The sequence below is a fragment of the Bufo gargarizans genome, chromosome 3 (genome assembly GCF_014858855.1).
Source record: "Bufo gargarizans isolate SCDJY-AF-19 chromosome 3, ASM1485885v1, whole genome shotgun sequence".
NCBI lineage: Eukaryota > Metazoa > Chordata > Amphibia > Anura > Bufonidae > Bufo > Bufo gargarizans.
In genome coordinates, this window is record NC_058082.1 from 164,227,295 (window position 1) to 164,252,063 (window position 24,769).

Here is a 24,769-nt window from a genome sequence, read left to right on the forward strand (position 1 = left end):
TAAGAAAAAACACCTTAAAAGCACAAGGTTTACTGTTACAGTGTTATGGGGGGATCGGTGGATGACCTACTGTTATGGGGGGAATCTGTGGGGGACTTACTGTTATGGGGGGAATCTGTGGATGACTTACTGTTATGGGGGAATCTGTGGATGACTTACTGTTATGGGGGGAATCTGTGGATGACTTACTGTTATGGGGGAATCTGTGGATGACTTACTGTTATGGGGGAATCTGTGGATGACACACTGTTATGGGGGGAATCTGTGGATGACACACTGTTATGGGGGGAATCTGTGGATGACACACTGTTATGGGGGGAATCTGTGGATGACACACTGTTATGGGGGAATCTGTGGATGACACACTGTTATGGGGGGAATCTGTGGATGACACACTGTTATGGGGATCTGTGGATGACACTGTTATGGGGGATCTGTGGATGACACACTGTTATGGGGTACTGTGGATGACACACTGTTATGGGGGATCTGTGGATGACACACTGTTATGTGGATCTGTAGATGACACACTGTTATGAGGAATCTGTGGATGACGAACACTGTTATGGGGATCTGTGGATGACGAACACTGTTATGGGGATCTATGGATGACGAACACTGTTATGGGGATCTGTGGATGACGAACACTGTTATGGGGGATCTGTGGATGACGAACACTGTTATGGGGGATCTGTGGATGACGAACACTGTTATGGGGGATCTGTGGATGACGAACACTGTTATGGGGGATCTGTGGATGACGAACACTGTTATGGGGGATCTGTGGATGACACACTGTTATGGGGGATCTGTGGATGACACACTGTTATGGGAGATCTGTGGATGACACACTGTTATGGGAGATCTGTGGATGACACACTGTTATGGGGGATCTGTGGATGACACACTGTTATGGGGGATCTGTGGATGATGAACACTGTTATGGGGGATCTGTGGATGACGAACACTGTTATGGGGGATCTGTGGATGACGAACACTGTTATGGGGGATCTGTGAATGACGAACACTGTTATGGGGGATCTGTGGATGACACACTGTTATGGGGGATCTGTGGATGAGACACTGTTATGGGGGATCTGTGGATGAGACACTGTTATGGGGGATCTGTGGATGACACACTGTTATGGGGGATCTGTGGATGACACACTGTTATGGGGGATCTGTGGATGACGAACACTGTTATCGGTGATCTGTGGATGACGAACACTGTTATGGGGGATCGGTGGATGACACACTGTTATGGGAGATCTGTGGATGACACACTGTTATTGGGGATCTGTGGATGACGAACACTGTTATGGGGGATCTGTGGATGACGAACACTGTTATGGGGGATCAGTGGATGACACACTGTTATGGGGGATCTGTGGATGACACTTTTATGGGGGATCTGTGGATGACACTCAACCACTCTCAAACCCAACTGGTCAAACTTGTTAAATGGATCCCAAACACAATATGCACAATAACACACCCCACCGCCTCCAACACTTAATTAACCCCTTCATGGCCTAAACATTTTTTTTCAAAGGAGAACACAAAGCTAAATAGAGCTGGGTGGGCTGGCAAGGGAGGGGTTAATAAAAATAAATGATGGAGGATCCTGGCCCTGTGGGATAATCCAGAAAACAGCTTTGCATTTTACCCCCGAGCAAAGACCACACAACATAGAGCTGCCTAGCCAAGTAGACAACATAAGGATCAATATGAAAATAAATAATTTGGAGCCTCTGAAATATCTCAGCTCAGTATGCGGCACAGGCTTCTTTCACACTGCCATTTCTGGGTCCGCCTGTGAGATCTGTTTCAGGGATCTCACAAGCGGCCCCAAACAGATCAGTTTTGCCCCAATGCATTCAGAATGGATAAGGATCCGTTCAGAATGCATCCGTTTGGCTCTGGAGGCGGACACCAAAACGCTGCTTGCAGTCGGATCTTTAAAATATTTTAACCTGTGACTCATTCCATTCTCAGACTCCCTGTACTTGTGTCAGTGACTCAGACTCAGAGCTGCTAGTGCTTACCTTTCCTCAGCTCCGATTGGTTGGTGGGCGGGGAGGGGAGGGGCTGGCGGCAGCAGCTTCCACTCTAGGATCAGATTACACGCCTCCCGAGCCCCTCCCCTCCCTGCTGCCAGCGGCTCTGCTATTGTGCGCTGGGTCAGACTGAGCTGTTTCACTCGGATCAGCTCAGTCAGAGGAATCGACTCCTCCGGTTCAGTGAACTGAATCGATTCAAATGAATGATTCGTTCATGAACCGGACATCACTAGCAAGGAATAATCAATTGCCCCCCTCTAGCGATGCAATAAAGTTCAACTAAAGTCACTGACAAGTGGGAGGAGGGGGGGGGAAATAAAAAATAAAAAATAAAAAATTTTTTTTTTTTTTTTTTTTTTGGAACTGGCTGGGCCCCCCCCAGGGTCTGGGCCCCTTACTGGGGTATTGGCTGTACCCCCCTGATGGCGGCCCTGCATGGGGATAAAACTGATCAGTTCTTTTCCGATATAGATAGAAGTGAATAGAGAGGACGTATACTCTCCATTATCGGACATTTATGGCATATCCCATCAATAATTGTCCCCGAGGGACCACCCCTTTAAGTGATAGGGGAGGAGTGACGCCTGGGGACCTTGGTGAGTGACGTCACAGCACGAGGATTACAGTGATGACTGAATGTATACAGCGCTGGGGCCGTCCAATAGCTTGGGAAAAGTTTACGCTGAAACAACTGTTGCATCCTCCTGTCACACGACGTCACTAGAGGGCGCTGTGTGACTGGAATTCCACAGACAACCTCTGCTCCAATGAGAGGGCAGTGTATCAGGCCGTGTACCAATGGCTACAGTGAGGAGGGGCGTGGCTAGCGTGTGCGGCTGGGGTGAATGGAGCTGAGCATAGTGTGGGCTGCGAGGCGGGACTCTCTAGTACAAAGGATGGGTCCCGGGGACTTTGTGTTGGTGTAACGGGGACGCGCACGGAATAAGGGGGACACCCAGCTTTTGGGGTGCTGTGTACCGGGGTCCCGAACATGGGGAACGCGGAGAGCGCGGGGGGAACCCCGGGAACCCCCCTGTTACCTCTGAAAGTTCCGATGCCGGACCCGGGGGAGCTGGAGGAGAGGTTCGCTATGGTCTTGGTGAGTTGTGAACTTACGTTCTATGGGACAATAGAGGCGGCGAGGATATCCGCTCCACATGTCCGGGGGAGAGGCTGGATGTCCGCACCGAAGTCATGGAGGCGCCGGCCGGCAGTGCTGCCTGCAGCTGGGGCGCCCCGACCCTCTCCTCACTGGGGTCCGCTCTTCTCAGGAGGAGGGAGGGCTGTAACCATCTGCATGAGAGGGCGACTGGTTGGCAGCACCCTGGATGGTGATACTATGGGTGAGGGCTCAGTAGTTGGCACTATCCTGCATGGTGATACTATGGGTGAGGGCTCAGTAGTTGGCACTATCCTGCATGGTGATACTATGGGTGAGGGATCAGTAGTTGGCACTATCCAGGATGGTGATACTATGAGCGAGGGCTCAGTAGTTGGCACTATCCTGCATGGTGATACTATGAGTGAGGGCTCAGTAGTTGGCACTATCCTGCATGGTGATACTATGGGTGAGGGCTCAGTAGTTGGCACTATCCTGCATGGTGATACTATGGGTGAGGGCTCAGTAGTTGGCACTATCCTGCATGGTGATACTATGGGTGAGGGCTCAGTAGTTGGCACTATCCTGGATGGTGATACTATGGGTGAGGGATCAGTAGTTGGCACTATCCTGCATGGTGATACTATGAGTGAGGGCTCAGTAGTTGGCACTATCCTGCATGGTGATACTATGGGTGAGGGCTCAGTAGTTGGCACTATCCTGCATGGTGATACTATGGGTGAGGGCTCAGTAGTTGGCACTATCCTGCATGGTGATACTATGAGTGAGGGCTCAGTAGTTGGCACTATCCTGCATGGTGATACTATGAGTGAGGGCTCAGTAGTTGGCACTATCCTGCATGGTGATACTATGAGTGAGGGCTCAGTAGTTGGCACTATCCTGCATGGTGATACTATGGGTGAGGGCTCAGTAGTTGGCACTATCCTGCATGGTGATATTATGGGTGAGGGCTCAGTAGTTGGCACTATCCTGCATGGTGATACTATGGGTGAGGGCTCAGTAGTTGGCACTATCCTGGATGGTGATACTATAGGTGAGGGCTCAATAGTTGGCACTATCCTGGATGGTGATACTATGGCTGAGGGATCAGTAGTTGGCACTATCCAGGATGGTGATACTATGAGTTAGGGCTCAGTAGTTGGCACTATCCTGGATGGTGATACTATCAGTGAGGGCTCAGTAGTTGGCAGCACCCTGGATGGTGATACCATGAGCGAGGGCTCAGTAGTGGGCACTATCCTGGATGGTTATACTATGGGTGAGGGCTCAATAGTTGGCACTATCCTGGATGGTGATACTATGAGCGAGGGCTCAGTAGTTGGCACTATCCTGGATGGTGATACTATGAGCGAGGGCTCAGTAGTTGGCACTATCCTGAATGGTGATACTATGAGTGAGGGCTCAGTAGTTGGCATTACCCAAGATGATGATACCATAGTACTTTGGATGATAATACCATGGGAGAGGGCTGAGTGGTTGGGAGTACCCTGGATAATGATACCATAGTACTCTAGATGATGATGGTACCATGGGTGAAGGCTGAGTGGTTGGCACTACCCTGGATGATGAATACCATAGTACCCGTGATGAGGATACCAAGGTTAAGGGCTGAGTGGTTGGATGTACCCCAAATGATTATAATGATACCATAGGTGAGGGCTGACTGGTTGGTAACACAGGGTGAGGGATAACTGCTGGGTTATATCCGGCGTGAGGGCTGGCTGTATGGTGCTGCCCAGGGTGAGAACAGAGTGGTTGGTACTGCCCATGGTGAGGGCAGGGGGGTTGGTACTGCCCAGAGTGAAGGGAGTGTTTGTGCTGTATCCTAGACATGGGCATATTTAGATTCTTCATTTGGGTTGTCCATTTTACCGTCTTATTGAACTTTGGAAGGTCAGATTATGACATTAGAGACCTTTTTTTACCTGAAACGGCTCAGCTGGTGCCAGGGTTTCTCTAGTGTTTAGTGTAATTCACACTGGTCTTCGGGCATCCAGCAGAACAAGACACCTTTTTAAGGCTTAGGTCAGACTTGGGACGTGTCTTGTGCGGTATACACCCTGATTATACTTCAGTTTTGACTATAGGTCTAGCAGGGTAGAGTTTCTGTTCTCCTCCAGACTCGGTTCCCCCCATTCTCTGTAGCCAGGCCTTGGACGTGTATCAGACGGTGATGTCTGGCTGTGCTCCCTGTCTGGAGTTTTCGCTCTAGTTTTGGTTCCCTCTCTCGCTCTGGATCTGGCCTGTGCTGTCTCTAGGCTCATTATAGGCTGGCCGTTTGTTTAGGTCTGGAGATCTCACCAAGTCCTGTCTCTCTTTCCCCTTTTTCCTCTTCAGTGAAGTTTTTTCCTTGCTGGACTGAAGTCTCTTTTGGGATTTGAGGAATTTGTGCATAACTCTATAGAGGGGGCGGTTACAAGGCGGCTCCAGTAGATGACTATTTCTGATGGGGCTGAAGACACATCTCTAGAGCGGTGGGGAACAGCTGTCAGTTGTCTACCTGTCTATCAGCTGTCTTCTCTACCTGACTGCTTCCAGTATAGATAGATGAGACTTTACAAGTGGTGCAGGGGGTGGCTGACATGAGGCCATCACAGATTATCCAGGATTGTCCATCTTAATCTTGTCTGAGATTTAGGATTCCATAATTAACTGCTTAGTGACTGAAAGTTAATTGCTTTCTTGTTAAAGTGATGCTCCACTTTCAGGGAACAATTTTCGGTGTTGTCTAAATACGTTCATTTTCCGACTAGTCGACTCTTCTCGCCTTATGGGGAGCTGACAGAAAATAAAATAAGACAAGAGGAGGATGAGTTCTTGCTAATGGTCTCCTGATCCATGGTGACAGCAGTGAGTAGCACAGGGCATGCTGGAACGTGGACTGCCTTCATCTTGTTCATTTCAAATTGACCATAATTCTAGGGTAGTCACCCTGCACCTTTGCAAGAAGTTGCATCAGGGCTGATTCACAAGACTGGGATCGGCCCGAGAAACATGGTCCATGTGTTGGCCGCTGCTTCGCTGGCCTGAACTGACTTCATCATGGTGATTTATAATGGTCAGTTCGCATCTGATCCCAAGTCTATTGTACTGTACTCACATTTTCAATAGAACCGCGATCAGATAGGAACTGACAGTATCATAAGTCACCATGATGCAGCCAATTTGGGTCAGGGAAGCTGCGGTCGGACCGGAAGATGAGGCTGACGCATGGACCGTGTTTCCCAGACCGATTATGGTCTTGTAAATCAGCCAATACCGATGGAACTTCTTAGGCTGGAATCATACACATAGTTCTTGATATCTTTTTTTGGGGGGACGAAAAAGCCAGAAGGGGATCCAAAAACAATTAAAAGCATAAAGGGTGATCATTCTTGTCCCCTTTGGGTCTACTCCTGTGTCCTGTTCTGAAAACTGCATTGTGTGACTCCAGCCTAAAGCTCTGTTCATACATCCGGTAAAATTTCTTTTTTTTTCTTCTCCATCGCCAATGGGGGCACCTGACGGACACCATTGTCTATGGGTTCATCCGGTTTCCTTCATGGTGTCCATTATTTAGATGGGAATTGCATCGCAGCATACTCGCCTTTTTCCCACCAGATATGATTACATTTTCAGCAGAAATGTGACCTTATAGCAACTTTGTGGTTCTTATCTATTGGTCATTGGGTTGTTAAAACGTTACTGCACGACGCTAATTTGGCAGCAGCATGGCCATCACTATTCAGGTTAGTGGACTACGAGAATAATCCTTCATGGTTCTGGCCGATCTGATATTGATGACCTGTCCTGACAACCCCTTTAATGTGTTTTCTCACTGCTAAAACGTTAAGGAGAGCCAGCACCCGTTCAAGGCATCGCGCCCAGCCAGAATCCTGCTCTGTTCTGATGAGGGGCAAGCACCCTGAAACAGCTGTCTGTGGGTGGATAATTGGCTTGGCTATGTTCCCTTGTCATGTCTGAAGGCTTTGACTCCTAGTCAGCCACTTCAAGAAGGTGGCGCTAGCGAGATGGTTCTCTTTCCCTGGGAGATACCTTTTTGCCATACAAGGGAGTGCTGCTACCAAGTCTCCATACACACATGGTCTCTTTAAGGAGAGTCGGCACCCTGCCTAAAACGTGTTTTCTTCAAAAGTCTGAAGTCTCCAACAGGGAGGGGTAAAGCGCATTCACCAGCGGAAGACCACTAAACAATGGGTAATGAAATGGAGAAATGACCATGTAAAACACAGGAAATGCTCTCCTCCTACAAGACTTAACCTGTTCCAACCATCACGGCAGCTGCTCAGTAGGTGGTATTTCTCGAGTATCTGCTTTGATGCATATGAAAAGGTGCACAGGACATTGAATTTCTTGTATGTGATGGGAGGTTTCGTGGTTCACCTGACAATAGGACGGGAGTCGTGTATTAGATTTGCTTGTCCTTGTGAGTGATAGGAGTTAAAGGGAAGGTGTCACTGAAAATACTCTGTGGAGTATGGTCGGCACTGCTGTAGGTGTGGAATTTAATTTGGTGCTGCACTGGTCAAATGTGAGTAACGGTGGTGCTCGGCATGAAGACATGTGGTATTTGCAGAAAGAAAGAAAAAAAAAAAAAAAAGAATGCGGCACTCGACAGGAATACTCTTTGCAGCTTGAGGGTGCATTCACATGACCGTAAGGTGTTTTGCGGTCCGCAATTTGCAGATCAGCAAAACACGGATACCGGCGGTGTGAGTTCCGCAATTTGCAGACTGCACATGGCCAGCGCTATATAGAGAATGCCTAAACTTGTCCACTGGCTCCATTCCGCGGGCCCGCCCAAAAAAATAACATGTCCTATTCTTGTCTGCGCTTTGCGGACAAGAATAGGCATTTAAAATTGCCGGCGCCCGTTCCGTTCCGCAAATTGCGGAAGGCAACACGGGCAGCTTCTGTTTTTTGCGGATCCGCGGTTTGTGGACCGCCAAAAATGGCACGGTCGTGTGCATGAGGCCTCAGGCTACTTTCACACTCACATTTTGGCTTTCCGTTTGGGAGATCCGTTCAGGGCTCTCACAAGAGGTCCAAAACGGATCAGTTTTGCCCTAATGCATTCTGAATGGAAAAGGATCCGCTCAGAATGCATCCGTTTTACCTCAGTTCCGTCTCCATTTCGCTTTGTAGGTGGACACCAAAACGCTGCTTCCAGCGTTCTGGTGTCTGTCTGATGAAACTGAGCCAAACGGATCCGTCCTGGCACACAATGTAAGTCAATGGGGGACAGATCCATTTTCACTGACACAATCTGGCACAATAGAAAACGGATCCGTCCTACATTGACTTTCAGTGGTGTTCAAGACGGATCCATCTTGGCAATGTTATAGATAATACAAACGGATCCGTTCTGAGCGGATGCAGACGGTCGTATTATCTGAATGGATCCGTCCATGATGGATCCGCACAAAATGTGAGTGTGAAAGTAGCCTAAAGCTGCAAAGAGTATTCCTGGTGTAGGGTCTTTCTTGCTATCACTGTTGTGGGGGTCCTGTGGTTGCCAGAGTTCTGGGGGGCCTGTAACTGGCACTATATTTTCAGTTACTCTTGCTATCATTGTTATGGTGGTCTGGCGGCTCTGGCGATTATGGGGGTCCTGGGGCAGGAGCTTCATGTTATTGTGTTGTATTCATATTTAGGCTACTTGAGAGACAGGAAATTAGTGCAAATTGCTGTAGAATTGTGTAGGAATTGTTGCAGTTGTGCGCCACATTTTATATCAATCTAGTCATTAGTTTACTGTAATTGACATAAAGGGGTAGTTCCAGTCTTGGAAAATTGGTACTCGAGAGAAAGTCCATGAAAAAGTGATTGTACATCATCCCTTTGGAAGTACTTACCTGGGTCACACACCACCCATTTGCTCAATCTCGGAGAAAATGTGAATTTGTGTACCTCTTGAGAAAAACCTACACTATACCTGGTATTGGGTACTGACACGGCCTCTCGGAGTACGGCGGGTGCTGGATGATATCATTGTTTATAGGGAGTTTCCGTCAAACCACAAAGAGGAAGTTAGCCTGATTTTTTTTTTTTTTTTTTTTTTGTGTGTGGGGGGGGGGGGGGGGTTCCCCTTTTGAAAATGTAATTTTTTTTTTATTTTTTATGAGGGGATTTCTGATGCTTGAATTAAAGGGGGGAACCCACAAACAGTTTTTCTTTCATTATCTGCCTTACCTTTCCGCGGATGGGCAGCAGCGAATCAAGGTGCTGCATCTTCCAGGAGGCATTGCAATTAGCTCTTGTTAACCCCTTCCTCCCCTGCATACAAAATATTCCATGATGTATAGCCCCAGAGATACATGTAGTATGTAATGCCCCCACCTTCTCCTTCTCTGCTGTCTAGAGATATAGCTATATATGTGTATGAATGGAGGACCACTTCCCCTGCTTCTCCAGGAGATCACTAGCACTGCGGGGACTAGGAGAGAGCAGGGAAGCTACTGAGCATGTCAGTCCACCTCTGAATGCAGGAGAAGGTGGACCAGCAGGATAAACAGCAGGTGGCGCTACCAAAGAGGAAAATGTAAATCAAATAAAAAATATATATTCTTATTGTATGTTACGATAATACTTCATTATCACTGCATTTTGAGATTTTTTTTTCTTTTTTTTTCTGGATTGTGGGTCAGCGCCTGGGACAAGCAACATTTATATCAGATCTGTATCTGTTGTTGGGGGGGAATAAAAAGTTTACAGTATCTGAATCTTAACCCCTTAAGGACCGAGGACGTACCGGTACGCCCTATTTCCCGAGTCCTTAAGGACCGAGGACGTACCGGTACGTCCTGACTTAAAATCTGAATTCCGGCGCCGCGGGGGTTAATCGAAACGGGATTTCTGCTGAAATCATTCAGCCGGCATCCCGTAACAACGCAGGGGGGGGTCATTGGACCCCCCCGTATCGGGGATCGCAGAAAACCGCAGGTCAATTCAGACCTGCGGTTTTCTGCGTTTCCGGTCCATTCGGGTGTCCTGTGACCCGATGAACCGGAAAAAGACTGCGATCGGTGGCGTAATTTTACACCACCAATCGCAGTCCGAGGATTTGCAGAGGCGGAGCTGGCCCTGGTGCTGAACGCCGCTGTCCAGGGTGCTGATTGGTGCAGGGGAGAGAGGCGCGAGATTCAAACTTCCTGCGCTCCTCTCTCCCCTCCTCTTCCTGTCCAGCACCCTGACCGTGCAGCATCGTCCAGCACCAGCTCCTGTGTCCCCCTAATCGGCATCCATCACCCTCCTGCACCCATCGCCACCCAGGTAGGTTAGGGTCAGTGAGGGAGAGGCACCTTTAGGCAGGGATAGAAGGGAAAAGTTAGAAAAAAAAAAAAAAAAAAGCACATTTATTCCAAACTTTTTTTTTTCAACTTTCAGACCCCAGACCCCCCCTGCCACTTGCCCCCGCCGCATCCCCCCCACCACCAGCCCCCCCCCGCATCCCCCCCCCACCACCAGCCCCCCCCCCACCCACCAACCCCCTCCCCCCACCACCAGACCCTTCACTTTTTTTTTTCTGCGTGCGCTGACTGGCCGGCACTTTTTAGCGTCCGTCCACTGTTAGCGCATCGCCCGCCCCACCACCCCACCGACCGCTGATCAGCGTTGAACCGCAGATCAGCAAGTTTGAACTTTTTTTTTTTTTTTTTTTCCTAACACTTTTTTTTGCCTGGACTTTTTAGTACGTGAACACCCGTGCCCCCACACACACGCACATAGAATAAAGTTTTACACGCACGCACATACACACGCACACACACACACCCATGGCCCGCCGGGTGTTCTCGGCCGAGGAGGCATATGCCCAGATTGCCTCCGACTCTGAGAGCCCCAGTGAGGATGAGGATGACCCCACGTTCCTTTTGTCATCCGCATCCTCCTCATCATCATCGGATGACGATGAGCCACCAAGGCAGCGGAGACGCCGCCAGGCGGAGCCAGGGGCCACACATGCTAGGGATCCTGTGGCCCACCCTAGTACGAGCCGCCCTGGGGTTCGTACTGGTTTCCCGGCCCACCAAATAAGTTCACCGGAGCCCCCTGCCGATGAACTTAGCTGGTGTCCCCCAGTGGACTTTGAGCCTGAGATTCCGGATTTCGCTGGCAATCCTGGAATCCAGATTCCCACAGTGGGGTTTACTGAAATAGACTTTTTTAGTTTTTTTTTCAGTAACCCACTGGTGAATTTGATGGTGGAGCAGACGAATCTGTACGCCCAACAGTTCGTCGCTCAAAACCCAGGCTCAGTTTTGGCTAGACCCGGTGGCTGGACGCCGGTCAGTGCAGCCGAAATGAGGACATTTTGGGGCCTCGTGCTGCATATGGGTCTAGTCCAAAAACCCAGTGTCAGGCAATACTGGAGTGGGGACGTCCTGTACCAGACCCCACTGTACAGTATGGTCATGACACGTCACCGGTTTGAGGCCATCCGGAAATGTCTGCATTATTCCGATAATGCAGCATGTCCACCCCGAGGTGATCCTGCCTATGACCGGCTGTACAAGATACGGCCGGTCATCGATCACTTTGGGGCCACATTTCAGCAGGCCTACGTACCTGGAAGGGAGGTCGCGGTTGATGAGTCTCTCGTTGCGTTCAAGGGGAGACTCAGTTTCCGCCAATACATTCCCACAAAGCGGGCGAGGTATGGCGTGAAGCTATACAAAATTTGTGAGAGTACCTCAGGGTACACTTACAAATTTCGTGTGTACGAGGGGCGAGATTCCCGGATTCAACCACCAGAATGTCCCCCCACTCTGGGTGTTACCGGGAAACTCGTGTGGGACCTTATGTACCCACTGCTGGATAAGGGTTACCACTTGTACGTGGACAACTTTTATACCAGCATTCCCTTGTTCAGGTCCCTTGCCGCCAGATCCACGTTCGCTTGTGGGACCGTGCGGAAAAATCAACGCGGCCTCCCTGCCTACCCCCTCCAGGTACCTATCCCCAGGGGTGAGACCCGTGCACTTACCAGTGGAAACCTGTTGCTGGTCAGGTATAAGGACAAGAGGGATGTCCTTATGCAGTCCACAATCCACGGTAACAGCACCACCCCAGTCCCTGTGCGAGGTACCGCGGCAACGGTCCTCAAGCCCGATTGTATCGTCGACTACAATCGGTATATGGGAGGAGTTGATCTCTCTGATCAAGTCCTCACGCCATATAACGCCATGCGCAAAACCCGGGCATGGTACAAAAAAGTTGCGGTCTACATGGTGCAGGTTGCCATGTACAACTCTTTTGTACTATCCCGAAGCGCTGGCAGCACAGGGACATTCCTCCAATTCTATGAGGCAGTCCTCAAAGACCTGATCTTTTCGGACCGGGAAAGAGCAGGCCGGAGTACCTCGGGAACTGGAGGCGCCCGGATCGTCCCTGGCCAACACTTTCCAGGTGTGGTCCCCCATACTGGAAAGAAGGGACGAACCCAAAAAAAGTGCAGAGTGTGTCACAAGAGGGGGATACGGAAGGACACCACAACTCAATGTGACACGTGCCCCGATCATCCGGGCCTCTGCATTATCGATTGCTTCAGTATCACACTTCCATGGAGTACTAAATTTTTATAATCCCCAACAGTTCACTAGAGAACATAAAACACTATGGCTCTCAGACTTTGGAGACACGAAAACAATTTTTCTTTCCCCAAAAAATATTAGTTTTAGTGCAGGCATCCTCAAACTGCGGCCCTGCAGATGTTGTAAAACTATAACTCCCAGCATGCCCAGACAACCTACAGCCATCATCAGGGCATGGTGGGAATTGTAGTTTTACAACATCTGGAGGGCCGCAGTTTTAGGATGCCTGCTTAGTGTCTCCAAAGTCTGAGAGCCATACATATTGGGCATCGTCGCGTGCGTAAAAGTCGTCGCTATAAAAATAACTTTTTACCAAACGCCTCGGATGAACGGTGTTAAAAATATAAAATAAAAACGGTGCCAAAACACCTATTTTTGGGCAAAATTTAAATTTAAATCCATTTTGCCGGTAATAAAGCAAGGGTTAACAGCCAAACAAAACTAAACATTTATTGGCCCAATTCTGTAGTTTGCAGAAACACCCCATATGTGGTCGTAAATGGCTATATAGCCGCACGGCAGGGCATAGAACGAAGGGAACTCCATACGGTTTCTGGAAGGCAGATTTTGATGGACAGTTTTTTTTTTTTACACCATGTCCCATTAGAAGCCCCCCCTGATGTAGCCTAGACTAGAAACTCCAAAAAAGTGACCCCATCTAAGAAACTACACCCCTCAAGGTATTCAAAAATTACTTTACAAACTATGTTAACCCTTTAGGTGTTCCACAAAACTAAATAGCGAATGTAGAAACAATTTTAGAATTAAATTTTTTTGTTACATTGCCTCAAAAAAGAGTAATATAGAGCAACCAAAAATCTAATTTACCCCAAAAATTGTCCCAAAACAACAACCACCTTATCCCGTAGTTTCCTAGATGGGGTCACTTTTATGGAGTTTCTACTCTAGGGGTGCATCAGGGGGCTTGAAAGGGTACATGGTGTAAATAAACCAGTCCAGCAAAATCTGCCTTCCAAAAACCGTATGGCGTTCCCCTTCTTCTATGTCCTGCCGTTTAGCCAAACAGTAGTTTACGACCACATTTGGGGTGTTTTTGCAAACTACAGAATCAGGGCAACCCATTTTGAGTGTTGTTTGGCAGTTAACCCTTGTTTTACTCCTGGAAAAAATTGATTATATTGGAAAATTTTCCAAAAAATAGAAATTTCAAAATTGTTTCTCCATCTGCCATTAACTCTTGTGGAACACCTAAAGGGTTAACAAAGTTTGTAAACCCAGTTTTGAATACCTTGAGGGGTGTACTTTCTTAGATGGAGTCACTTTTTTGAAATTTCTATTCTAGGGGTGCAACAGGGGGCTTCAAATGGGACATGGTATAAACAAAACCAGTCCTGCAAAATCTGCCTTCCAAAACCCATATGGTGTTCCCCTCCTTCTATGTGCTACCGTTCGGCCAAACAGTAGTTTACGACCACATATGGGGTGTTTTTGCAAACTACAGAATCAGGGCAACCCATTTTGAGTGTTGTTTGGCAGTTAACCCTTGTTTTACTCCTGGAAAAAATTGATTATATTGGAAAATTTTCCAAAAAATAGAAATTTCAAAATTGTTTCTCCATCTGCCATTAACTCTTGTGGAACACCTAAAGGGTTAACAAAGTTTGTAAACCCAGTTTTGAATACCTTGAGGGGTGTACTTTCTTAGATGGAGTCACTTTTTTGAAATTTCTATTCTAGGGGTGCAACAGGGGGCTTCAAATGGGACATGGTATAAACAAAACCAGTCCTGCAAAATCTGCCTTCCAAAACCCATATGGTGTTCCCCTCCTTCTATGTGCTACCGTTCGGCCAAACAGTAGTTTACGACCACATATGGGGTGTTTTTGCAAACTACAGAATCAGGGCAACCCATTTTGAGTGTTGTTTGGCAGTTAACCCTTGTTTTACTCCTGGAAAAAATTGATTATATTGGAAAATTTTCCAAAAAATAGAAATTTCAAAATTGTTTCTCCATCTGCCATTAACTCTTGTGGAACACCTAAAGGGTTAACAAAGTTTGTAAACCCAGTTTTGAATACCTTGAGGGGTGTACTTTCTTAGATGGAGTCACTTTTTTGAAATTTCTATTCTAGGGGTGCAACAGGGGGCTTCAAATGGGACATGGTATAAACAAAACCAGTCCTGCAAAATCTGCCTTCCAAAACCCATATGGTGTTCCCCTCCTTCTATGTGCTACCGTTCGGCCAAACAGTAGTTTACGACCACATATGGGGTGTTTCTGCAAACTACAGAATCAGGGCAACCCATTTTGAGTGTTGTTTGGCAGTTAACCCTTGTTTTACTCCTGGAAAAAATTGATTATATTGGAAAATTTTCCAAAAAATAGAAATTTCAAAATTGTTTCTCCATCTGCCATCAACTCTTGTGGAAGACCTAAAGGGTTAATAAAGTTTGAAAAAACAGTTTTGAATACCTTGAGGGGTGTAGTTTCTAGAATGGGGTCATTTTTGGGAGGTTTCTATTATCTAAGCCTCACAATATGACTGCAAACCTGAACTGGTCCATAAAAAGTGGGATTTTGAAGATTTCTCAAAAATTTCAAAATTTGCTTCTAAACTTCTAAGCCTTGTAACATCCCCAAAAAATAAAATATCATTCCCAAAATGCTACAAACATGAAGTAGACATATGGGGAATGTAAAGTCATCACAATTTTTGGGGGTATTACTATGTATTACAGAAGTAGAGAAACTGAAACTTTGAAATTTGCTAATTTTTCAAAATTTTTGGTAAAAAATGTATTTTTTTATGCAAAAAAATTAACTTTTTTGACCCAATTTTAGCAGTGTCATGAAGTACAATATGTGACGAAAAAACAATCTCAGAACGGCCTGGGTAAGTCGAAGCGTTTTAAAGTTATGAGCACTTAAAGTGACACTGGTCAGATTTGCAAAAAATGGCCTGGTCCTTAAGGTGAAAATGAGCCTGGTCCTTAAGGGGTTAAGGCTCCTTTACACTGCTCAATGGAGCAGACGATTGTCGGGAAGTAAGCGCTTCTTCCCAGCAATAACCTGCTTGTCAGTGGAGGGGACTGATGCATTTACATGGACCATCACCATACATAATCATTGTTTGCCGGCAGCAGAGGCTGTTTAGGCGGCACAATCTGCTGCCGGCAAACAACGATTTAGGTTAATGCTCCAACGATCCTATTACCTGATGAACGAGTGTTTCACTCGTTCATCCGGTCATTGGCGGTATCTTATTGCTGATGAGCATTTGTACGAGCGCTTGTTAACGATAATCTGCCCAACCACCGGGCAGTGTAAAGCACCCTAGACATGTTAGTAACTCTGCCCCATTGAGGTTACTTTTGTATCAGCAAATCTTCCTTTCTTATGGTACAATCCTATCCAGTTGTTGTCACTGAGGTTAGACCGGCAGTCTGTTAGATATTAGAACATTATGTGAGTGACTAAGGGCGGGTTCACATCACGTTTTTCCCATCCTTTTAACATATACAAAAAATGTATATGTTAAAAGGATGCCTCGGACTGATGCCATACAGTGGCATCCATTCACCATAGAGTTCCATTGTAAAAGGAAAAAAAGTATACTTTTTTATTTTTATTTTTTTTATTTATTTTTTACTGGACTCTGCAGAATACATGGTGTGCTGCATTTTTGTATCCTTTATTTTAATTTTTTTTGTAACGCATACGTCAAACGGAGGCATAAAACGTGATGTGAACCCACCCTTACAGCCATGGAGTGATTTGGGCCATCTTCTCCATTCTCCTTCATTCGCTGGTTCTTTGGATCCATACACGACTTTATGTAATAACCCGGTAATGTATATCAACATTTTTAAAGGGATTATCCAAGTTCTTCAACAGCCCCCCCATGTGCCGGGCCGCTCGCATGGCAGGCGGGGGACGGGCCTCCCTAGCGTCACCCGCAATGCTCGTCCCTGCCTGCCATTGGCTGGAGAACTTGGATGACCCCTTTAAACTCTTTGAAATCTGCATTGTGGCACGGTGTTTGCTAGAAGCTATAGCATGAGCGGGTGAGGACTTTCTAGTTTGTGAGTTATTTCTTATGTAGATTAATCATGGTGAAGACTTTGGACATTTTGTTACTCCAGAGGGTTTCCTGGATTACCAGCGCTAGTTCCTTCGTGGCTCATCTAGAATGAACACCTAGGAACATTCTATAGGTTTAAAGGGAACATGTCTCCGCTTATTCTGACCTAAGGAGTAGTCCATGGAGTCCACTATCTGATAACTAGAGATCAGTCCTTGTGTGGATTCTACAATTATTGATGGATTTTATTTTTATTTTTTTATAACATGAGTTTTTTTTCCCTGCAGAGGTTAAAATGGTGGTCCCGCACTGTATAATTACATAGGGTTTGTCCAACGAAACTGAATATCACTGTCAAAATAGATCAGAAAGTATCTGTTTTCGCAGATGGGTTATATAATTGGAGGCTGTTGATTTTAGAATGACTAAAATGGGAAGGAGATCTTAAAGGGGCTGTCAGAGTTAAAATTAGCTTTTAGCAAATAGAAAGGAAACTGTTACAAAAGTTAGACTCACCGTTCTTAACCCCTTCTGTTCCAAACACCACTGCTCCAATCCTCCCTGCTGAGCACTGCTCCTCATCGCTGCAGCCCAAAAAAACATGAAGTTATGGCAGCCGTGGCAGGGAGCATTTGAGATGTGGTGCTGGATCGGAGGGTTTTGAAACATTTAAGTATAGCTTTTTTTTAATTTTTATTAGCGTCCCTTCATTTTTCTTAAAGGGAACCTGTCATCAATTTTATGCCGAGCTAAATGAGGACAGCATAAAGTAGTGACAGACGTGCTGATCTCAGCGGTGTGTCACTCATGAGATAAAAGTAAGTGGTTGCTGAGAACCAGCATCATAATCGCAGGCCTTGAAAAGAGTCAAAAATACCCGAGAAGAGTCAGTTATACATAAGCTCCTGCTCTCCCCGCCCATCTGCTGATGATTGACAGTCTTCTCCTTACTTTTCTACTAAGAAGAGACCTGCCAATCATCAGCAGGTGGGCGGGGAGAGCAGGAGCTTATGAATGACTCTGACTCTGACTCTTCTCGGGTAGATTGGACTTTTCTCGAGGCCTGGGCTGCAATGATTATGATGCAGGTTTTCGTCATCCACTTACTTAGCTCATGAGTGACACACCGCTGAGATCAGCACGTCTGTCACTACTTTATGCCGCTCTGAGTGCAGGCAGTATAAAGTTCATGACCGGTTCCCTTTAAGAGTTTGTCCTAAGGGTCTAAGTTATGCCCCCATTGTATGTGATGGTAATACCCCTTTAAGGGCTAATTAACACATTGCATTTTGCTGCGTTTTTTCAGTCCACGGACCTACTTGCGGTTTAGCCCCACTGAATGGAGTATGACTTGCGAGCGAACACCTGCCACGGTTTCCAGTGGCATTGGCATGGACAGTATTTATTTGCTATCTTGGTGTGGTCATGCCTGTAAACCACGGCTGCATGAAGTGCAGTGCAGCCTCCTATTGAAATCAATGGGAAGCAGACTGAATATCCATCTTCACAGCACTGCGCAATACTGAACTGTGTAGACGCTGAACTCACTGCTCCCTCATGTATAGTAATAGAACAGACTATACTGTATATTATTACTATAAAAAAAAAAAAATGTCTGCCCCGTCTCCCTGCTATTATAGATAGATACATAGATACAATGGACAGGAAGGGGCCTCGTTGACTTCTTTGGGAGAGTTTTATAGGCATGTTCTGTGACCTGCGCAGAGAAGGGAGAAGGCAAGCTGTGATATCCCCTATTGTGAGTGATAGAAAACGCCAAAAACATGACGCCCGTGTGAAAGAGGCCTAATTGTTGCAGATTTTCAATGCAGAATTCTGCAATGAAAATCTGCAATAATACACACAGTATAATGCCAGTGAAAGGGGTCAAAGAAAAACATTTACACTTAAATGAAAAGATAGATTCTGTGTTAGGCTACTTTCACACTAGCGTTCGGGCGGATCCGTTCTGAACGGATCCGCTCATAATAATGCAGACGGAGGCTCCGTTCAGAACGGATCCGTCTGCATTATATTAGCAAAAAAAAGCTAAGTGTGAAAATAGCCTCGGACGGATCCGTTCAGACTTTCAATGTAAAGTCAATGGGGGACGGATCCGCTTGAAGATTGAGCCACATTGTGGCATCTTCAAACGGATCCGTCCCCATTGACTTACATTGTAAGTCTGGACGGATCCGCACGCCTCCGCACGGCCAGGCGGACACCCGAACGCTGCAAGCAGCGTTCAGCTGTCCGCCTGTCCGTGCGGAGGCGAGCGGAGCGGAGGCTGAACGCCGCCAGACTGATGCAGTCTGAGCGGATCCGCTCCATTCAGACTGCATCAGGGCTGGACGGCTGCGTTCGGGTCCGCTCGTGAGCCCCTTCAAACGGAGCTCACGAGCGGACACCCGAACGCTAGTGTGAAAGCAGCCTTATCTGTATATAGGTGAAATCTGTCACTGTAATCTTGCTTGTGATGATAATGAGAAGACTGCTGAAAATTACATGCAGCGACTTCCTCCACAGTATGGGAAGGAGTGATTCATCGTCCCCATAGCCGACAGCAGAGAGCATTTAGTCGGAACGATCTGCTGCCGTGAAACAATGTGTTTTGTGTCCGCACAAATGATCTATTACCCAATGAGCAAGCATTTAGCTCATTCATTGGGTAATCGGCGGAACTTTTACACTGCTAGATAATCGCCAACAAGCTTTCCTATGAATACTTGTTAGCCATTATCTGACGGATTCTCTGCCCGTGTAATGGGCCCTTAAGGCCCGTTTCACATGGGCGAGATTTCCGCGCGGGTGCAATGCGTAAGGTCAACGCATTGCACCTGCACTGAATCCGGACTCATTCATTTCTATGGGGCTGTGCACATGAGCGGTGATTTTCACTCATCACTTGTGCGTTGCGTGAAAATCGCAGCATGCTCCTCCTTGTGCGTTTTCCACGCAACGCAGGCCCCATAGAAGTGAATGGGGCTGCGTGAAAATCGCAAGCAAGTGCGGATGCGGTGCGATTTTCACGCACGGTTGCTAGGAGACGATCGTGATGGAGACCCGATCATTATTATTTTCCCTTATAACATGGTAAAAGATCATGTGATGGACCATGTGATGAGCGCAGTGACGTCATCAAAGGTGCTATTCCTCAAAGAAGAAGACAGAAGAGAAGTCGGGCTGCACAAACAAGTGGATTAAGGTGAGTTAAATTATTATTATTATTTTTTTTTTTTAACCCCTCCAGCCCTATTGTACTATGCATTCTGTATTAAGAATGCTATTATTTTCCCTTATAATCATGTTATAAGGGAAAATAATACAATCTACATATCACCTAACCCAAACCCGAACTTCTGTGAAGAAGTTCGGGTTTGGGTACCAAACATGCCGATTTTTCTCACGCGCGTGCAAAACGCATTACAATGTTTGGCACTCGCACTGAAAAATCGTGCACTTTCCCGCGACGCACCCGCATCTTATCCGGGCCAAAAACATGACGCCCGTGTGAAAGAGGCCTAATTGTTGCAGATTTTCACCGCAGAATTCTGCACTGAAAATCTGCAATAATACACACAGTATAATGCAAGTGAAAGGGGTCAAAGAAAAACGTAAAAAATAAAACATTTACACTTTAAATGAAAAGATCTGTGTGGGTATGAAGCAAATGTATAAGCCCTCATCTTGCTCAACATGCGACAGATTTTAGTCACAGATTTCACTCTTTGCAATGGCAAATCTTCAGATTTATTAGTCTGACATTTGTTATAACCTCATAAACCCTATTACAGTTTCCAGCCCCCCTACTAGCGGTAAAATCTGAAGTTTTGCATTGCCCATGACCATATGACCAGAAAATCCCCTTTGAATGAGGTGATAATACGGTGTCCTCCTGTTTAGGAATCCAGACTTAGCACCGGAGACTTGTATTGAGAATGGAATAGAAATCCCAGAAGTCTCTGCCTTTGTAAGTTATAATTGTCTCAGCGCATCCGCTTTCTGATGTGGCTTATTGCAGTTTTATCACCATTCAGCATATTTAGGAGGGGGTTTCCTGAGCGGTCAGTCTCCCTGTAGGCCCCCCGCCCCATGTCTTCCTGATTCCATCAGACTTTTTTCCTTTTCCAGTGTCCGACCTTGATTTAGGAAGTAGAAGTGCATAGATTCCGGTCACATGAGGTTCTTCTGCTGTGGTGTCCCAGCCATGGAGCTTCACTATGGCAGCAGCCATTTTGTTGAATCCCATTTCAGGTTTTCAACATCCTCCCAACCTCATGGAGCCTCCAATGTAGATGTTTAGATTCAGGGCAGATTCCTAGTGTGCATGTGCTCTCAATAGAGAGAGGGGAGAAAGCGGCCATCAGACTCCTCTGATGGTGACTTATCTTTATTGAGAACAAAGGTGAAATACAATGTGCCGAAGATTAACCCTTCTTTTCCTGGACATCTTCCATTGAGGGAGAATCTGGCACCCCCCATATACAGTAGATGGGCAGCTGGCTGCGTAGCAGTTGGAAGATTAAGCTGTCATTTATCTTTTGTGTATGACAACCTTTAGTGAAAGCAGCAGAGAGGGGGAAGAGGATGTAGACAACAGATCAGAGAGTAGAGAAGGGACAAAGCTTCCAAGCTTTCAGGAAGGGTAGATCACACAGGCTGATAGTATTGGCGTTTAGATACTGAGAGAAGCATATCCAACATGGTGTGTAAGTGTAGAGAGAAAGCAGACCACCTATGGCAGCCTCTACAGGGGGAGGGGGAATCATACACTCGTCAAATCTCACATGAGCTGTAGAATGAAAATCAGTCCAGGAATGAAGCTTTGCTGATACATGAGAGCTAGTAAAGGCAACAGCATCCTGGACGCACCAACTTAACATCAAGCATGTATTACAGGGCGGAACATGTCCACATGAGAAATGTATGAAACTAGCAGCAGATTGGTCTGAAAATTCATGACTTATTAAAGATTACAGCCTGAAACTTAGTGCAGATTTTTACTGAAAGTAAGCAGTAACATATGTAAAAAAATAAAAATTCTATTTGAAAGGTATCCATTGCCATAAAAAAAAAACATTGCATTTGTCACGGTCAGCATATGTGTGCGTATATTTTAGGTGTTATTTTTTTCCTTTTTTTTTTTTTTTTTTTTTTTGTATCATTAATATATATTTTTTTTTTTTTGCTGTGCTGCCTATACTTGTGATAGGCCAATGCAGACTTTCTGGAAAATTTAATACCTGCTAGAAAAAAATAATACAAGAATGTCTAGTTATAATTTCCCAATAGCAATACCCAGAGCATCATTTGCAAAAGGTTTGTAATTACACCTCCAGTTTATACAAGAAGTGAAGGTTTCCAAATAAATCCTCCTAGATATGAATGTTTTGGCTGTGATTCATACGGACTCTCCCACTGCCAGATGGGAGATCTCTCTCAGGTTGTGGATTCAAGATAGAGAATAATAATGTTGACATTGCCTTTTAGCAGCTGGTTAAGTGACAGACGAAAAATCACAGAAACTCCTTCACCTCCAGGAATCCATGAGGGAGTTGGGTTCAGAGGAAAGCCAGCTTCTCATATCACTTGCTATAATGGAGATGTCTTCTACTCTGGGTCTTCTTTCACATTGTGCTCATCTCTGCACTCTCTGCTTACCTGCTTGTCTATGTAGACACCTCATCAGTTGTTATTCAGACTATTTCCCCCCCTTCACCACCTGTTACCCATCGGCCTATATACCATCAGCTTACGTGGTAAGGCCTTCCTAGACCGGAGAGGATTAGCAAACATGGAAATAGATTCCTTATGCCCTTATAGCCAGCTGTTCGTCTAGAGCAGAGATGCAAAACCTTTCATGGTTCGAGAACCACATTGCTATATTGTACCACCCCCAAGGGCTGCACACATTTTTTTTATGGAGTACTTTGCAAAAAAATGATGTTTTGTGTTAAGCCTAGTGTAGGGCTTGAGGGTCGGCGCGTAAAAGAGAACCAATGGTTGGGGGCAGCATAGGTACCCCTGATCTAAAGCCATTGCCTCCAGCAATGCCAGACTTCTTAGCTCTCATCAGTACAAGGAATGGGATACCATGGCTGGCACTATGTTGTAGAGGTTGTCTTGCATGTCTATGCTCATTGGCATTAAAAGGTTTTGGCCCTACAGCAACATTTATCTGCTGTCACATAGGTGATCGGTGGTGTTCTGACTTCTAGGACATCCACCAGTAATGAGAAAGACATTGCTGTGTTTATTTCATGAATGTTAAAGCGGATGTAGAAGCCAAGATACTAATGTAATTTTTCTATAGAGTAGACCATCAAGCCCCTGGGATTGAAAGGACTGTGACCCTCAGTGGATTGCTGTGACCTTTTTGTAGTTTTACGTACCCTAGGGTGGTGTCACTCGCAGCTTTTTTCGCAGCTTTTGATGTAGTTTTTGAGCCAAAGCCAGAAGTGGGTTACAAGGGAATACAAAATATAAAGGAAGGACTTATGCTTCTCTTTCCTGATGGATCGCCTTCCGGCTTATGTGACACCACCCTATGGTAGGTAAAACTACAAAAAAGTCACGGCAATCCACTGAGGGTCACAGTCCATTCAATCCCAGGGTGTGTGATCAGCTTAAAACTTCTCACCATGAAAATGCAAAGTAATCTGCAGGAGGAGCAGAGCAGATTGCTCTATAATTTTGTGGGAAAAGATTTAGAAAATGTTTACATTTATATTCCTGCTCATTCTAGTCTATCAGTGAAGACAGCCTTGCGTCTAAGAGACTGTACATACACCTACAGCTGTCCATCACTGATAGGACCTACTCCTTGACATCAAAGACCAGAATGAGCATACATTTAAAAGTATAAATTACAGGTTTTACTGAATCTTTTCCACCAAAACCATATATCAGTCTGCTCAGCTCCTCCTGCTCTATAGTATGCTGTCTGTAGAGTATGTTGTATTTTCATGTTGACAGGCTCCCTTTACAGGGTTTGTCTCATCTTAGATATTGGTGACATATCTCTAGGATATGCCACCAACGTCTGATAGATACGGGTCCCACCTTTGGGACTCAGCATATACTGTATCTCTAGAATGAGCCCCAGAAAGTAAAGGCTTTTTTTATTTTTATTTAGGAAGTCCCATAGAAATTAATGTAGAGTGCATTGCGCACATGTGGCCACTACTCCATTCATTTCTTTGGGGCTGACAGAGATAGAAATGAATGAGTGGCTGCAGAAAGGGCTCCCTTTCTGGAGATAGGTGCGGGTCCCTCACCTACCTGACATTGGTGGCATTACCTAGCGGTATGCCACCGATGTCTAAGATGAGACTACCCCTTTAATATTCTGGATGTAGACAACCCTAGGGGTATGCGCACAGAGGTTGTAAAAAGTGGATTTTGCAGCAGATTTGCTGCCTATTTCACCTCATGCATTGCAAAGGGTGCAATCTCTGGGGGAAACCTGGAGCATAAGACATCAATCTCCGCACGGATCCCACTTTGCTGCTACTGTTAAATGCTGCGAATTTCCACCTGTAATTCTGTGGCACAAAATCAGTACTGTACGTCCTGTATGGATAGTACCCCTATTGGTAGAGATGAGCGAATTTCATATTTTGAAATTAGTTTGTGATTCGTTTACTGGAAAATGCAGAATTGTGTTATGGATTCCGTTACCACGGACCATAACGCAATTCTACGACGGAATGCATTCATTTCGCCATAATAGAAGTCTATAGGCTGCATAACGGATCCTTCCCATTTCCGTTATGCAGGAGAGGACTCCCCTCCTCTCTACCTATGGGGTAAAACGCAGAAAATACTTCTAATGCAACTTATTATGTAAAAATACACTTTCCTCAGACATAGACACATCAGACTTTAGCAAGAAACTAATGGGGTCATTTATCAAACTGGGGTAAAGTAGAACTGGCTTAGTTGCCCATAGCAACC

At 46.0% G+C, this 24,769-nt stretch overlaps 1 protein-coding gene across 4 annotated transcripts in view; it reads left to right on the forward strand.

The window, feature by feature from the left end:
- Nucleotides 1-2,911: 2,911 nt before the first annotated feature.
- FMNL3 (formin like 3) overlaps nucleotides 2,912-24,769 on the forward strand; it is a 111,380-nt gene continuing 89,522 nt past the window's right edge. For all 4 annotated transcript variants that reach the window (XR_006388183.1, XM_044284535.1, XM_044284536.1 and 1 more), the window contains exon 1: nucleotides 2,912-3,159. Coding sequence is in view for 3 of the 4 variants with exons in the window: in XM_044284535.1 (XP_044140470.1) it covers nucleotides 3,052-3,159 (108 nt within the window). In the remaining variant the exon portion in view is untranslated. The remainder of the gene's footprint in view (nucleotides 3,160-24,769) is intronic.